At 42.3% G+C, this 16,439-nt stretch overlaps 1 protein-coding gene and 1 long non-coding RNA gene across 4 annotated transcripts in view; one reads left to right on the top strand and one right to left on the bottom strand.

The window, feature by feature from the left end:
* LOC108447305 overlaps nt 1-2,102 on the top strand; it is a 9,983-nt gene extending 7,881 nt beyond the window's left edge. Inside the window, exon 2 of the long non-coding RNA XR_001862793.1 lies at nt 1,671-2,102. This is a non-coding gene — a long non-coding RNA (uncharacterized LOC108447305). The remainder of the gene's footprint in view (nt 1-1,670) is intronic.
* Nucleotides 2,103-5,013: 2,911 nt separating this feature from the next.
* On the bottom strand, nt 5,014-16,439 carry TRMT10A (tRNA methyltransferase 10A). 3 transcript variants are annotated; one of them, XM_017736759.1, is made up of 8 exons: nt 16,417-16,439; nt 15,226-15,529; nt 14,049-14,211; nt 13,554-13,625; nt 13,053-13,127; nt 11,938-12,087; nt 11,268-11,373; nt 5,014-9,958 (listed from the first exon to the last, which is right to left on the bottom strand). In XM_017736759.1, the coding sequence occupies exons 2-8, from the start codon at nt 15,444-15,446 to the stop codon at nt 9,792-9,794; spliced, it is 954 nt and encodes a 317-aa protein (XP_017592248.1). In that variant the 5' UTR covers nt 15,447-15,529; nt 16,417-16,439; the 3' UTR covers nt 5,014-9,791. The 3 variants fall into 3 exon arrangements, with proteins under 3 accessions (XP_017592248.1, XP_008633815.1, XP_017592249.1); XM_008635593.2 differs by having other exon boundaries at nt 16,121-16,433; XM_017736760.1 differs by lacking the exon at nt 13,053-13,127 and having other exon boundaries at nt 15,226-16,433.

Genomic DNA, 16,439 nt, shown 5'->3' on the forward strand with positions numbered 1-16,439 from the left:
CAGCCAAACGGCGGCCCCCGCTTTTCGGTCGGTCCAGGCTGGAATCAGGCGCCAGCCCGCAGCTGCTGATCCTTACGCCTGCCGGCGCTGCTCTGGCGCTTCAGTTGGCTTCCCGCCGAGTCAAAAGAAACGAAGTGCCAGTCCACGTTATGATTAAAGAATTCAGAGTTCACCCTCCCTTCTCCTGGTCAGTACATCTTATCTGCACAGCCACATATCCTAAAAACTCCCTTCTTGTTCCCAGGCTTGTTTCTCACACAGGTGCTTTCTCATGCAGGCAGTTTCTCACACTAGCTTTTGCTTGCAGGCCTTTTGCTTGTACAGTTCTTTTATTGATCCCATAATTCTATCAATGACCCATGCCCCTGATGCTCTAATCATTCTTCAATAGGTCAGCACTGCCTTTCCTGGGGACTTCAAGCCTCATCTATTTTTATATTACACCCAGCAACCTGAAATCAAGATTTTTCCTTCAGAAACAAGTGAAAAAGAGATAAAATGCTGCATGTAATCTGACTAGTAATTACTAAGTATAGCACTTTTTCATGTTTACCTGTATGACTATAATTAATTCCAGAAAAAATTCTTCTCTTCCCTAGTCATGCTGACTGCACTATTTCTGATCCAGGCCAGGATGCCATTTGCCCTCTTGGCCACCTGAGCATGCGCTGGCTCATGTCCAGCCACTGTCAACCAGCACCCCCAGGTCCTTTTCCTCCAGGCAGCTTTTCCCGTAGTGCTGCCTGGGGTTGTTGTTACCAAGGGCAGGACTTGGCACCTGGCCTTGTTGAACTTCTGTGCTGATTTTGGCTGGGGCAGAGTTAGCTTTCTTCACAGTTGCTGGTTTGAGACTGGGTTTTAGATTTGTGCTGAACACAGGACTGATAATGTAGGGATGTTTTTGTTATTGCTGAGCGTGGTTTACAGAGCAAACACCTTTTCTGCATTTCATATGGCCACACTGGTGAGGAAATTGGGTGTGCCTGGGAGGCTGGGAGAAGACACAGCCTGGACAGGTGACCCAAACTGACCAAAGTGCTATCCCAAACCATGTGACATCATGCTCAGCATATAAAGTGGGGGAAGAAGGAGGAAGGCATGGACATTTGGAATGATGGCATTTGTCTTCCCAAGTCACCATTACACATGATGGGGCCCTGCTCCTGTTAATGTATATATAGAAACATTTTTTATTTTTTAATGGCAGTAACCAGATTAAGTTCTAGCTGGGCTTTGGCCCTTCTAATTTTCTCCCTGCAAAAACTCAAAATATCCTTGTAATCCTCCTGAGCTCCCAGCCCTTTCTTCCAAAGGCCATAAACTCTCCTTTTTCTCCTGTGTTCCAGCCAAAGCTCTCTATTCCTCTCAGGAGGTAAATCACCTAGTGATTTGCACTTCCTAGAATAACTTGTATCAGAATGAAGTATTTCTAGTCCACTCTATTCCTTGATATTTATTTTTTCCTTTCTTCCCTTCTTTTGTACTTGGTGATTTTAGAGGTCTTTTTCAACCTTAATGATTCTATGATTCTTCTGAAGTTCCCAACCCTTTCCTTAGTGGTTTATTTCTCATATCCCTTTATGTTTCCTTTCCCCTCAAAACTTTCTGCATATCTTTAGCTATATGCATATCAAGGCCATGATTTTTTCCTTTTTTTTTTTTTTTTCCAGAAAATGGAGCTGAGGCTATCTGGAAACCATGTCCTTCGGCCTGAGTAAGTGCCTCCAACTGAGAACACTGGATGAGACAGTGGATCCTGTCTGCAGCCTGTGCAGGGATAGGCATCATGGTCTTTAGGCAGAAGGTGACAACAAAAGAGACTGCACATGGTTTCAGTGAGGCACAAGTGGACTTGCATAACCATGTTGCAGAAGCTGCTTTATTTGCTTTGCTCTGCCAGATTCCTAAAGATAAGTGAGGGTGAGACTCCAGCTCAGAGGATACACGGGCCCTGGCATGCAGGGAAACCACAGTGCCGCCCCTTTACAACTTGCTTGCACAGGCCTCCTGGCTCAACCCTTTGCCAGAAAATACTTCGCTGATCCCTAGACCTCTCCACTTTTAGGGCTGTTCACTATGAAAAGAATTTTTCTTTATGTTTATCTACATATTTTACTCCTTTTTATACAATTAAAATATCTTCTTTCTAGTGACCAGTGACATAACCCAAAGGGATGGCATGAAGGTGTGTCAGGGGAGGTTTAGGTTGGGTATTAGGAGAACGTTTTTCACCCAAAGGGTGTTGAGCGCTGGCACAGACTCCCCAGGGCAGTGGTCACAGCACCAGCCTGGGAGAGATCAAGAAGGGTTTGGACAATGCTCTCAGGCGCAGGATGTGACTCTTGGGGCTGCCCTGTACAGGGCCAGGAGTTGGACTTTGATGCAGGTCCCTTCCAACTCAGGATAGCCTGTAATTCTATGCAAATATGATACATAATTCCTTTACCGTCTTTTTTATCTCACTTTATCCAGCTGAACATGATACATTAACATCCACTCTCCAGTGACTTATTAACCTCAGCAGATTCCAGTGAAATGTGTGTCAGAGGCTGAAGACAAAGAACATGTTGGAGGTGTTCATGGCTGGTGAGCTTGTATGGCAGCTGGTGAGGGGTCAGTAGCTCTGACCGAGGAAGCTGTGACCGGACCGGAGAGATGGTCCCAAAAGGAATCGCCTTCCTGAGGCCCGGTGTCTTCCCTCAGCTGCTGGCTAGGAGGGCCAGTGCAGAGGCTGTCAGCTCTTTAGTGATTATCAGCTCGTGATTTCAGCTCAGCTCTGCAGAGCAGCCTCCAGGCCAGACCAGAGAGAGATGAGAGGCTCATGTGGCTGGTTCTGCAGGAAAGGTAGCTTTATTGTTGGTCCATACTCCAGCGAAGGGGAGGCCAGGGATGAGGGCTCTCCCCCACAGGGGCAGAGGGCTAGTTTTTATAGGGATACAGGGGATGGGTCTCAGAGGGTAAAGGCCAATGGGTTACAAAGGATCTGCACAGGGTCTCCCAGAAGATTCTGGGTGTGTCTTTTTCTCGCCGTAACTGAAGAGTAGCTGCCTTCCCAGGGGGGGTCCTGCTGGGAGATTGCTCCATCTCCTTATCTCAGCAGGCATCCCTCCAGGGCAGTGGCTGGGCATGCCCTACAAGATTGCACACAAGACAAGTTAGAAACAGTGGGCAAAGGCCTGTTCTTGCAACTCTAGGTTATCTTCACTTGGGGACTGTAACTTATTATGTTATGAATCATTGGCCATGCTCAGCAGATTGTAGCTACAGCTACAGTTTCTGACTACGGGGTACTTGTAGTGGGAAGTGGTTCTTTACTGCCACTTCACAGGCAGCATAGCCTGCTTCCCATTCCTTACTCCTGCCAGGGCTGAGCAGCCTTGCATTGCTTGCTTTCCTGAAGCAATGCATGATACTGGCTCCAGGTGAAGAGAGCTAGTGCTTTCTAAACCAGCTTTCTTTTAATGGAAAATAAGTTCTGCACTGGACCTGGCTCTATTTAACAGGAGACTATTTTAATCACAGCTTGAGTGACCTAACTTTAATTTAGAGAAAAAAAAAGCTTTTAAGGGCAGTTATGCATCACAGATTTTACTGACAACTATACATTCTGCCCTACAAATAATAAAATGCATACTAGTTTTAGCTAAAACTTTAGCATTTTTTAAAATAGGTTACTTTTTCTTTATCTACCGTGTTGATTTTAAGCTTAGCAAGGTACATTTCTTTCTTTCAGACAGTGACTTAGCTGTTAAGATAAATAAGCCTTCTGGAGGGTGTTTAAATTGAAATTCCAGCATTTCTTCCTACTGTGTGATAGCAGTTTCCAACTTACTCTTTTATGATTCACTTCTGAAGAACTTGGTAACCCAAAAGTTCTGGGACACACATGTTAGTAGAAGATAGGAAAAAAAAGGCAACATTTCTGAAGTCCCACCCTGCACAGTATAGAAGCTATGATTGTCCAAACCCTTTGTATTTTTCCACCTGCACATTTAAGGATGTCCAAAAGATTAGGTACACAAAACACAAAACCCTGCAAGTACTCATTAGTATTGAAGCACAGAGATTGAGCAGCAGGTAAGATTCAGAACTAGCTGGCAGAGCAGGTTATGCCCTTCAAAAAGCTTAGGGATCATATCTGAAGATTATACAGCTGTGTGTGACAAGGCAATGGAGCTGAATTAAGCACATATGGGATGACATCCACTTTGGTGAGAACATGAACAAAGACATCCAGAAATAAATTTTTTTTATTTTTATTTTATTTTCCAAAACACACAGGAAATAAATCAACTGCTCATGGGTTAATGCCTTACTCATTTTAGTAAGCTGAAGAAAAGCCAAAGGTGGAAGGTGCAAATTAGCAAAACAGTAGTTTTAAAAGTTTGTGGGTTTAGAGGAAGTATTAGAAGAATTTGAAGGGGAAAATAATATCCAAGGAGAGTACTTGATTAAGTATGAACACCCCTTTTTAAAATAATGCCTTTTCTTCCTTTTAGAAAATAAATAATAATAAATAATGCCTTTTCTTCCTCTGAAAATATCACAGCCAAATGCAGGGATTGAAGAGGCACGGACTCTGCTGGATGTAACAAGCAAAGCAAGCAAAGCCAGTACAAGTTACCAGTGTTTTATAGTTTACTACTTCTGGGCAAATCCATAGGCTCAAACCCCCCTGCCCCATTCCCATAGCAACACTATCAAATCCTTGCAGATTCCCTCTTGTGATAGCATTGTCCTGGCTAATCATCCTTTTGCACCAGAGGCTCAGGTCATAGCATCCTGTTTGTTCCATGTTTGCCTCTTGTTCTTGCCTTGGGCTTTGTTTCGTCTCTGCTCCTTGTTCTTGCCTTGAGTTTTTATCTGTCCCATGGCTTTCATGGCACCAAGGCTAGAAGGTCTGCACAACTATCAGCTTTCGTCGCTCTCTGGCTCCTGTCAGCCAAACAAGGCAAACAAGAAGAAAAAAAGCACATCTTATACTACTTGAAGTAAAAATGCAGCAAAAGGGAATGAATATGAATCAAACACTTTATTTTGGCTTTAGTATTGTCAGTAGTAGATGCTGTTGTTCCAGCTAACACAGACACCTTCTTGGAAAAGGGACAGTGAAGGGATACATTTCAAACATGGGCCAAAGTTTATTCAGCTTTAGATTTGGAAGTCACTCTGAAGTCCATCTCTGCTTTTCAGAATTACTTACGACAAGAAGAATGTGTGCTTACTCATAGCTTATTTAAAAACCCTCCTGCAGAATAAATGGATACTTTACAATAATATGAACCAACACCAATAATGGTGCAGTAAACCTGTGATCTTCAACGTGATCTGCAGCACAGCCTGAGCAATAAAAAGTTCTGTTTAAATCAAAAAAACACTGGAACTCTTCAAACTTCCCTGACCTTATCCTCAAGTTCTAAGGATTTTAAGAATGCCACATCCTGCACTCCTGCAGCTGGCAGCCACATAGCCCCAAGACTGCCCTGAGCTCATGTGCCTTGTCATGCGCACAGGTTTTTGGAATAACCATCAGTGTGGATCCCCTTGGACAGTTACACCCCTGTGCAGCACGCCGGCTTGCACTGCAAAACTCACCACCATTGTCAACTTCATGACCAAAAGCCTCTGAGATGGGGCTATTCAGAAAGGCTCTTTTCCACTCAAATCATTCAGATGCCCTTCTTGCAGTCATGCCTAGAATCAAACACTACTGCTCCATAAGCAAACATAGGGTCAGTGAGCATATATTATGGGACATGTGGAAACCAAATCAAAGGCAAATTAACCTGAATCCAGGAAATGGACAAGAAGGGGGAAAGTACACTAACCTGCAGCAGTACAGTGTTTAGCAAGTTGTCACAACATGGATGCAGATGAACACTGCTGGGGTCCCTGACTTCAGAAATCTGAACCAAGGGGATTGAGGCTCAGTGGGAAGGGAAAAAACCAACAGGATTACTTATGGCATCTTGCTGTGACCTTCCCGCTGCATGCAACTAAAAGAAAGTTTGCCCATTTCAGCCAGAAGGTTTTACTTTCTGCCATATCCCCTTCCTATTTTCTGTTTCTTTCTTTTCAGGTTCCTTGAGCCATACTTTCTTTATTGCCTTTTTAATGCTTCACTACACATGTTTAAAGATCTCTGGGTGTATTCTGCTGCCCAGCATTGCTGAGCAATAGTTTGGGCAGTACCTGAAACTTCACAAAGCTTAGTGATGAAAGTCAGCTTTCCTAAGCACAGCAATGACGCCTGGTGGTGGTGAAACACAGTGATCCTGTTCTTCTAGATCTTCTGCGCAGCTTCTCTTTTTATGTTCTGTTCTCAGCATCATGGTGGCCCAGGATGTAAGTCCTGGCTAGACAAGCATGTCAGACCTGATCTTCCCTGAGTACAGCAGCATGAAGCAGAGAACCTCCCTATGTGTTTTTCTACAGTTTCATTAATTTTGTATGGCTAAAGCTGGTTCAAAGAAGGATCTTGCTTTAAGAAGTGCCCTAGAGCACTGCATGTACATATTTCTGTTATCAGAAACAAATTCCTTGTCTTTTTTTATTATAAAACAGTACAGTGATTTATCTCTGCTTCAAGTGTAATGCATTAGTGGGCCATGCCTGAAATATGCAAGTGACCATCTTGAAAATACTGAGAACAGCCAGGTCTGTAGATTGAAAATTAAGAATAAATGTGCTTTCTTAAGTAGCATGCCACAAGCTAGAACACCAGAGTGCCAAACAGTGCTATAACTTGTATACAGTATGTAAATCCAAAATGAAAAAGACTAAAAGTCCTCATCCTCACAATGAAGAATTTCTTCCCAATATCTAATCTAAACCCACCCTCTGTCAGTTAAAAACCACTCCCCCTTGTCTTATCACTACCTGTCCTTGTAAAAAGTCCCTCTCCAGCTTTTCTGTAGGCCCCCTTCAAGTACTGGAAGGTGCTTTAAGGTCTCCCCAGGGCTTTCTCTTCTCCTGGGCTGAACAGCTCCAGCTCTCTCAGCCTGTCTGCAGGAGAGGTGCCCCAGTACTCTGAGCATCTTCATGGCCTCCTCTGGACTTGCTCAAGCAAGTCCATGGGCTTCGTATATCATGAGCCCCAGCTCTGGATGCAGCACTGCAGATGGGATCTCACCAGAGCAGAGTGGGAGGATCACCTCCCTTGAGCTGCTGGCCATGCTTCTTGTGATGGGGGACAAGAGCAGGTGGGTGAGACAAGCAACGTATATGCATAGGCAGCAGCCACCAAGACCTTGTGACACTGTGCAGTTGGCATGAGCAGCCTTCAAGGAGCAACATACCAGACTATGTTTTTCTTCTATTTCTCCATAGACAGGTAAGCTTCAGATTTAAACAGCTGAATTTAAAAACACCTGTATGTGTGTGGATGTGTGTATCTAATTTCACTGGTGAAGTTGTAAGACAGGCTGTGTTTTAAGTTGCACAACAATTCTGTAAGATGCTTTGGGAACCCTTTCAGCATGTCTCTTAAAAGTCCCCAGTTTGTCTAAGCCACCTGCTCCTGCACTCTCAAGCCTGAGTAAATGAGGCATATGTATGGTCTTAAGGAAACCTTGGACAGACTGAGGAGTCTTAGATCAGGTTCAATAGGTGCTACATGCGTTAACATGCAGAACCTCAGCTGTAAAGGTGTAATTCCTTGCAATTTTACACATTTCAGTTAGAGAATCAGTGTAATACATGCTGGATATACTTATGCTGCCTTTTTTGTTACAGAAATACAACCAGCAATGCTTTTATGAAAAGGCTGATCTAGTTTCTGCAACAAAGCAATTAGTTTTGTAAAGCCTAAAAAAAGCCCCCATGGAACTTCAGCAACAAACCACAATCCATCCTTTTAAGAGAAGAAACTTTTCTATTGGCCATTTAAAAGGAGTAGAGAGAAGTGCACTAAGCGTGTAACCATAACCAGTCGGTTGCCAACCCTTTACAGACCATAGGGACCCGTAGGGATCCCACTTGTAGTCTCCACTTGAAAGCAGTAACAACAAAGGGAGGAAGAAAAATGGGCACAAGGCAAGCCATACTTGAATCGGCCCTCTGATTGCAGCTCAGCAGAGAGGAATGTGTGGCCTCATGCTCTTCAGCCAACCCGTGGGAGAGCTGCACTTCTTCAGGCACTGCAGCTACCTGGCTACTCCCTGAAGAAAAAGGGATGGGGCAGGTTCACAGTGAAGCCTCACTTCCAGGGTGTCCACTTCACTACTTTGCCAAAGCACATAAGTCAGTTAGGAATAAGATGAATCAGAACATCCAGCCAAGACTAAGATTATGACTTGTTTTCTTAAAGGAAAAATATTTGACAGACAATACAACACATATAGGATCATGTGATTACACAGGAGTACTGAATGTGAGTGACCTTTAAGGAAGAGTTCCTGTCTCCTGGTGTTGTTCTGAGGCTGTGTGAGAAATTTTGCTAAGAAAATTAAGAAGTAATCTAAAGTGATTGTGTCATCTCAGGATGCACTGTGGTGGCTGGCTAGCCTCTGGTACAAGGGACAGAGAGAGTTCTGGGCAAGACAGTCCCTAGTCCCTAGTCCAGAGGGTTCTGTCGAGGTCACGGTGAGAAAAGAAGCCTCTCCCAGAATGCTTTGTTCTTCTACGGCAATCTACCCCAGTTCTGCATTCCTGGCTGGCTGTTGGCCGCTCCGCCCCCTTGCTACCTTGTATGTTCCATGCCATAGAAAGTTCTCCACTCCAGGTTCCCCCCATTGGCCTCTGCCCCTCGCCGCTCCCCCAGAGCTCCCCCACTGGTCCCCACTCCCCACCTTTGTACTGCTCCTGTGCCCTTACACCATTGGTTCCTGGTGCTAGCCCCACTCCTGTACTTAAGCCTGAGTTCTCCGTTGTTCTGGGTCTTTGCCTCTAGAACCCTTCGCAGTGTAGAAGCAATAAACTGCTCCTGTGGAAATCTATGCAAGATCCTTCCTGCCTCTTTGCCGCCGAGCCATATTACTGAAGCTACCCGTGCGTTTGTGTGTGCACACGTGTGTGAGTGTGTGTGGCTGATCCTGCCGAGCGGCTTCGCTTTAGAGACGCCTTTCAGAGATCGCTACACCTCGTGCTCCGGCACAGAAACGACAGAGCCAGAGACAGCGATAATGCACCACATGCCAGCCAAGGCACATGATTTGATCCTGTGCTGACACCCATCCCACTCAAGCTCAAGTATAAAGAACTGGCTTAACCTCACATTCACACTTCACCTACTGATCTCAGCTAACTAAACATGACACATAAAATCAGGCAGTTCAGTTGCTTGTGATTGTCTGTTGAGATGCTCAGGAAAATCAGAATTTTTCTTTAGAGTGTTCATGCACACTTTGCAGCAGGCACTAGTGGTACAGGTTTTGGAGTCAAAGGAACACTTGTCATTCATTGCTTTTAAGAGAACTTTGAGCAGAAATTGAGACAATGTATACATTAAAATAGTAACTACTGATGCTCTTGGCATTCACACCCAACTTGGTATGTATAAAAAAATAATACTAAAAAATTAAATTAAACAGCTTCCCTGGGAAAAAAAATAAATGCTGCATTTGCCATTAATTTCTTTTTTTTTTTTTTAAAGCTATTATATTGAAGTTTCAAGGTAAAAAGCTGTATTTAAGTTTACCCTTCATGCACAGAAACAGCTCTGGGACTACTGAGCACTGAGACAGTTCAGAATTATATGGGCAGTAGATGGTCTTTGAAGTGTAACTACTTCATGTCCCAGTTTTATCCCATGAACTGCAAGTCTCATCTTTCCCATCATCTGATTCTGAAGCCTAGTTGCTGTCCGAGTCATTGTCTTCATCTTCTTTTCCAGACTGTGCATGTTTGGACGAATCATTGGCTACTCCCAAAGGAACAGCCCCTTTCCTCTGTGGCAGGACACTGAAAAAGGCCTCCTTCCAGTCTCTCTTCTCCAGATATGCAAGGATGATCTCAAACACTGCAACATCAAAAAAGCCCATCAGCTCTGTTACAGGGAGGTAAGTGAATGGCCGATAGCAACACACCCCCAAACCCATCTTTACAGAGGTTTATGTGCATTCTCTTGTGGCACCTTCAGAGCAGAGCTGATGAAGTGCAGGCAGGAACAGACAAGGCAATTCTGCTACTGCTGCAGCCTGAAGCCAAGCACACTGAGTCTCCAGCTGCATGACACTATTTCTCTCAGGGAGAAAGGTCCCTGCAATACTGCAGTCTCACCAGTGCCTTTTGTACAGGCAACAATGCTTCCACGTTTGACAGGAGAATCCTGCTGTGGATTCACTTTAACAAAGATTTTTACCCCTCCTATAATTAGCTATAATTAGCTCTTTCTTTCTGTATAAAGCAACAATTAAAGATCCAATTTTAGAAACATGTAAATCTTACAAATACATAGGGTTTGATAATTTTTAAGTCCTATGACATACTATATTCTCTTCCATGCTTAAATAATCATTACTATAATGAAAATGCCAACCTCATCAATCAACAGCACTTTAAGAAAATGAAGTTATCATTAAGCAATGTGTTACATAAAAAAATAAACTTGAAATAAAGCAAGGTAAGATAAACTAAAGAATGTGCAGTGGGGCACATTGTAGGGAATAAAGACTTCAACACCATGTCAAAAATTTCCATGAAGGTCTGAGTAGGCTCCATTTTGCATATATTTTTGTTTAATGACACTGAAAGACAATCTAATGATAAAGCTGAAAGTTTAAAGGAGTGGATTCAACATTTGGTTAAGCAGTTGAATACTTCAATCACAACCAGAAAACCAGGTAAAAATACAGTTATGAAAGCTCAGCACTTGGAGCACTGCTGATACCAACTGAGGAAAGTCTACATGTACTGAGGCAGTTACTGCTGAACAAAGCTGTCCAGAGAGGTGAAAACATCACAAACATCCATCCTCCCTTGGCATAAAGTACAATAAAATACAATGTTGGATAGTTTACCACATTTCACTCACTTATATAGTAAGCCTGGAAACAAGACCAGGATGGTAAGAAAGCCACAAGTAATCCTCAGACAAGCCAACAGGAAACAATGTGCACTTCTAAATGGCTAGGACACCATCATTTATATTTAACCATATCTATAATATTTAAAGGTCAGGGCAGTTTGTGTATTCTGAAGGCAACTAAATTCAAGAAATATCAACATAATAGATCAAGGTTTAGGTATCTGCAGTGCTGAGGGTTTGAACTGTGACTATCACAGGTATATTCTAAAATGATGTAATTATTTTATGATTTAGAACTCACCATGATTGACAGCTAACACTTTCCGACTGTTCATTTTGACAAAGTTTCCAAGTGGGAGCTGTGCATGACCAATTCCCTGCTCTACAGCTTTTTTGTAAGTAATTCCCTGGGGAAAAGACACCAAAACAAGTGGATTGAGAATCACCGTTTCAGATCAGCCCATACAGATTTACTATGAGTATGGTTTTCTGGCAGGAGGGTCACCTGTGCTGCCATGATGTTGCTTCAGAAGTTGGTTACAAAAAGAAACTTACCCTGGTTCGACAGTACCTCAACGGCTACAACCGCGGGCAAACTCACTACTTTCTATATATGTCACACTGTGACCTGTGGTCAAAAGGACTGTAAATGAAACCTGTTCACACAGCTCAGCTCTAGAACCACCAGCCATAGCCTGCTTTTAAACGTGAGCTTATGTTAAAGTACAAAGTTATTCAGGTTGTAGTCACATGGTATTTTTTCAGAGGAAGAGTAAAGGATAAAAAAAACTCTGGAACACTAGCCACTGCTACCACCACAAGCTTTTTTCACATTTCTTCAACATTTTTTGGAATTCTTTTTTGAAGACGTTTTCTCATTATTATTTATGTTAGCTTACACATGAACAGCAATAATATCAAATAAGGTGCCAAAAAAAAAAGAGCTGCAAAGAAACAGACCCACAGTTTACCTTGTGGTGATTGTGATCCACCAGTCCTCCAATCACATAGGCTTTCTTCTCGTCAAGCTCTCTGAGAACATCTGGGGAATCTGAGGTAAGATATACTAGGTCTTCTTTCTTTATTAGCTCACTATAGTGCTCTGTTCTAATTTGGATATCCTCAAAAAAAGGTAGTTAAAAGAAGTTACATTCAATTGCTGACCAAGCTTTACAGACCCAAGATGGGACTGGCAAAAATAAATCCAATAGTATGTGGTCATTCCACATTCCTCCTTCATGTTCAAATACACAGCACAGTGCAGATTAATTTTCTGCATAAACAATCCCATCCCTATAGCACTGACTTGTAAAAATCAACAGGAAATTTTCTGAAACCCCGAAAGAACTTTACAAATCCTTAAGTTCTTGTGATTCCCTTCAAACATTACCATATTTCTCCTACAGATCCAAATAATTTTCAAGTCCACTAAAAAAAGTGAACCCAGAAGCAAATGCTTAGTTAACATTAATTGTTCAGTAAGAGAGGTTTATGCTATGCTCTCATGAAGCAGCTATTGCATGAGAACTGCTGAAAACTGGACTGGTTTTATTTATTCTAAATGCTCTTCCTTTGAAGTTGTTGGAATAGTGGCTTAACAGGGAGTCACAAGGAAAACCAACATGAGTTTGTCCATAAGAGAAGCTACTTCTCTGAAGAACATTTCAGTGCTGAGGCAACGTGATGGAAGTGAAGGTGCACATGAGAGAATCACATCGTGACTTGAAAGTCTTATTCTGGACAAGAAAAAAAGAGCACTGTCAAGACAGACAACTGCTGGAACTGCCTAAATCAAGGAGTCCTGCTTTGTTTATCAAGCATGGAATTTGTTCAATAAAGACAAGTGAAAATAGATCTGTGTGTAGTTTTTCAAACAAAAATCAAATCTAGATTCAAGAGAAGCAGTCTTTGGTTTATTCAAGTTAAATAAATTAAAAGGACAAAAAGCCACACTTTGTCAAATAGCTATTGCTCTCATGTATTAGAAAAATACAGGTGTAAAAAAATTATGTTCTTCACAACTAACAATATAGTTAACAACTACAATCCAAAGTTTAAGCTTTTACAGAAATACTCAATTATTCACCTTCCAATTCACCCATCCTTTGTCATTTTCGTTCATGTTGGTCTTCAACTGTCCCCCATGGCTAGTCAAGTAAAACTTCAAACAGAACAAACAAGAGGTACAAAATACAGAAATGTTAACTTTCCACAATCTGTTTCCTCTCTTGCTACCCTGAACTGTCAGCTAAAACTCTTAATTATTTTTTAGATGGAAGCGGTACTAGGACCATATTCATATAGTTAGTGATACATTTAAAAGACAAATTTGCACTTAGAGTGACTTTTTTTTAAGATCTGCCACAGATAAAACTGAGAGTATCAACAGTATCTTAGTGGCACGCCTGGATGGGGCACTTTTCATCTGCATGCACATATTGTTCCATATACAGGGGTGTATTTATAATGTGGGTGTTACAATAGAAGTAATTTTCTTATGGAAGAGGCAGCTTAAATTTTTTTTTCCTACTAGAGTTCTCATGTTTGGTACTTGGCAACAGTCAGCGTTCAGTTTGTTCAAACATACCTGCACAGGATGAAATGCCTTGCGGTTTTCTGCATAACATCTCTGAATCTGCTTGTGGAGCTTCTTAACATCCTGTACACAACACAATTTGGTTTTACTTAGTCCTTCATTACAGACCATCACGAAATACTTTTTAATGAGCCAGTCAGAAGCTAAAGAGAGAAAAAGGAAGCTTTCAACTGGCAAAAGTGACTACTCAGAGAGTGTGGGCATCAGATCCTGAGAGAAAAAACACCCACTGTGAAGGGATTATGCTGGAGACACACACATCTTCCACACAAGTCTACTTAGACACCTCTGTGCATGTGCTTGATTTGTATTATTCTAGGAAAAAAAAAATCACAGGGATTTAATTAACATACAGAATTAATCTGAGGAATCAAGCAGGTTTATCACTGCGAAAGTACTCAGTCCTTAACCCATGGGAAATTCCTGAAAATATAGCTTATATTTAAGAAAATTAAATATGCCTAGTTAATCGGAAGTTCCTTTTACCTTTAACACCATCAGGTCATCAAAGCTGCAGTCCACAATGAGGCGAAGCGTACTGGGAACAGCTTCCCTGCGCATGCACTTTCTGTCATTCCCCTCACTACTGGAATCCAATTTTGACTGACGTTCTAGTTTTCTCTTCTGGCGTTTTTCTTTTCGTTTCTGCCTAAGTAAACAAACAAATCAATCCTCAAAAGTGCTGCCAAGTCTGCTGAGGTACCATGTTATGCACACAAATGCAGACTTCTAGGGCCAAAGTGGTTGTCCTGTGGCTGTGGTAGTTTAAACTCAGCCTGTTGGCTGCATTTGTGCTACACTGAGACCAGCACAAAACACACCCCCATCTTTGTGAAGTTCTGTAAATACCTACAAAGACAGATATCTGACACAAATTCAATTAAATCAATACTGGGAGTCTCACAGATTTAAGGGTGCTCTGAGTCACGTCTTGTAATGGAACTAAGCAAAAAGACTGACAAAATAACAGTATCAGAATCAGAATGAGGAAGGCAATTTACACCCTGTTTCACTGAACAGTTTTTCAAAAGGCTTCTGAAGAAATTGTTCCATCCTCCTGTCAGGAGCAGGCAGTCGGGAGACCAAATTTCAGAGACAGCAACAACCACTGTCTCGGGAAGGAGCACCTGGCAGTCAGCAGGATAGGAATAAATCACCATCAACGCATTTGCAGATACACTTTCTCTTAACACAACAAAACAGAAGCTCATCGTCTTTCCAAACTATTCCAACAGATTATAAATCAATGTAACCTGTAGCACAGCACTTCATGTGTCAAAGGTAGCTGCTTTTATTCAGTGTCTTTTTAAGATTCTCAAGTCTGATGCCACCAGGGAAAGGGGCGCAGCCCATTCAGAAAGGAACAAGGCCACGCATTTTCTCTCCCTTCCGACAAATCAAAAACATGCATGTTTGAATCCCTCCTGACATCCTCTTCAAGCCGAGGAACAATTCTAGTATGAGGAAGGGATGCTTACCTTTACAGCCTCTTCAAGTGCTGATGAAGTAGCCTGGGGCTACTGCTTTAAACCTGGTGTGGGAGAAAACTGGTTCAACTGCCTTGATTTGCTGAAGCAATTCACAAACAAATTCTGCTGACACATCGTTATTTTTACACTAAACATTACATGTGAACCATGGGAAGCTGCTTTGCAAACCATACCTCCGTAGATCTTTCTGTTCTTCCCACTGCTTCTGCTTCAGCAGCTTCTTCCTTTGCCTCTTGGACAAGGACTCAAGGCATTCTTCCTTGCCCGAGCCTGCCTCCAGTCTGTCTACTGGATCGTCACTTGCCTTCGCCTTTCCTTCCACATCAGGAACTTCAGGGAGCAGGGTACTTTCCACTGGCACCTCTGGCCTGTCTGTGGGCGTTTCGGACGACATTAGCTTTTGGCCAGGTTTTCTGACTTGTTTCTCAGCACATGCCAGATATTTCCTTAAAAACAAGTTTTCTGCTCACCAATTCTCTAGGAAACAAAGTGATATGAGTGTCATTAAGAAGAAACTCAACTAAAACAACACTCAACGCCTACTATAAGCCTGAATAAAGAATAAAAATAAGAGGCCTTTTTTGTTTAAAGCCTCTGCAAACAGTAAAAAAGAAAATAGTAGAGAAAGTATAACCTATATTCTGATAGTCTAAAACCCTGCCTGCTAGATCTGCAGATATTGAATAGTTTCTAATTAAAAACTTCATGAAAGAACAGCAGCATAAAAGTAGGGAATCACACTGAATCAAATGTAACAGGGGAAAAAAAAAGCATTAGCAGTGTATGTACACAAACATAAAAAATCAAAGAGATATCCTGTGATATAACTTATGGCAGCCTGTTAGAGAAATGTAATTTTAAAGTCAGTAAAGCCATTTCGGGAAAAAATAAAAGAAGTGTGAACGAGCTGTACTCCTTCAAAATTAGTTTTTATTTCTTCTGAAAACAGAAGACACTGGGCAGTGACAGCGGCCATTGTCAGTGGACAAACAGGGCAAGTAAAAGAATGAACACATTAAACTGTTACTCAGCAAAACACTCTCAATTCAAATCAATTACAATTATAACCTCTTCTTTCTAATGGCAAGCGCAATTTTTCCACACTAGCAGCTCCTCTGTGCTCGACACCCACACAATTCCCCAAAGACAACTTCACCGGAGAACACTGCATCTACAACAGGCACGAAACAGCAACCCCTTGGCTTTCTGCAGTGACAGGAGAGACAAGAAACACACAGGACACCAGAAAACCAGCGGACGTTTTGCTGGCACATCCCGATTTCCCTGTCTGATGGCGTTCACACACCGAGCCCTGCGCGCACACCTGCGTGCGTGTATACAGGCTCACAGACACATATACATACGCACGGACGCACACACACGTGTA

The sequence above is a fragment of the Corvus brachyrhynchos genome, unplaced genomic scaffold (assembly GCF_000691975.1).
Source record: "Corvus brachyrhynchos isolate BGI_N302 unplaced genomic scaffold, ASM69197v1 scaffold175, whole genome shotgun sequence".
Taxonomy (NCBI): Eukaryota; Metazoa; Chordata; class Aves; order Passeriformes; family Corvidae; genus Corvus; species Corvus brachyrhynchos.

Coding starts and splice junctions, on each gene's coding strand:
- TRMT10A (XM_017736759.1), bottom strand. CDS start 15,446: ATGTCGTCCGAAACGCCCACAGACAGGCCAGAGGTGCCAGTGGAAAGT. Junction 13,626..14,048: donor ATGACCTGATGGTGTTAAAG/GTAAAAGGAACT, acceptor TGTTGTGTACAG/GATGTTAAGAAGCTCCACAA. Junction 9,959..11,267: donor AGTGTTAGCTGTCAATCATG/GTGAGTTCTAAA, acceptor TTGATGTTGCAG/TGTTTGAGATCATCCTTGCA.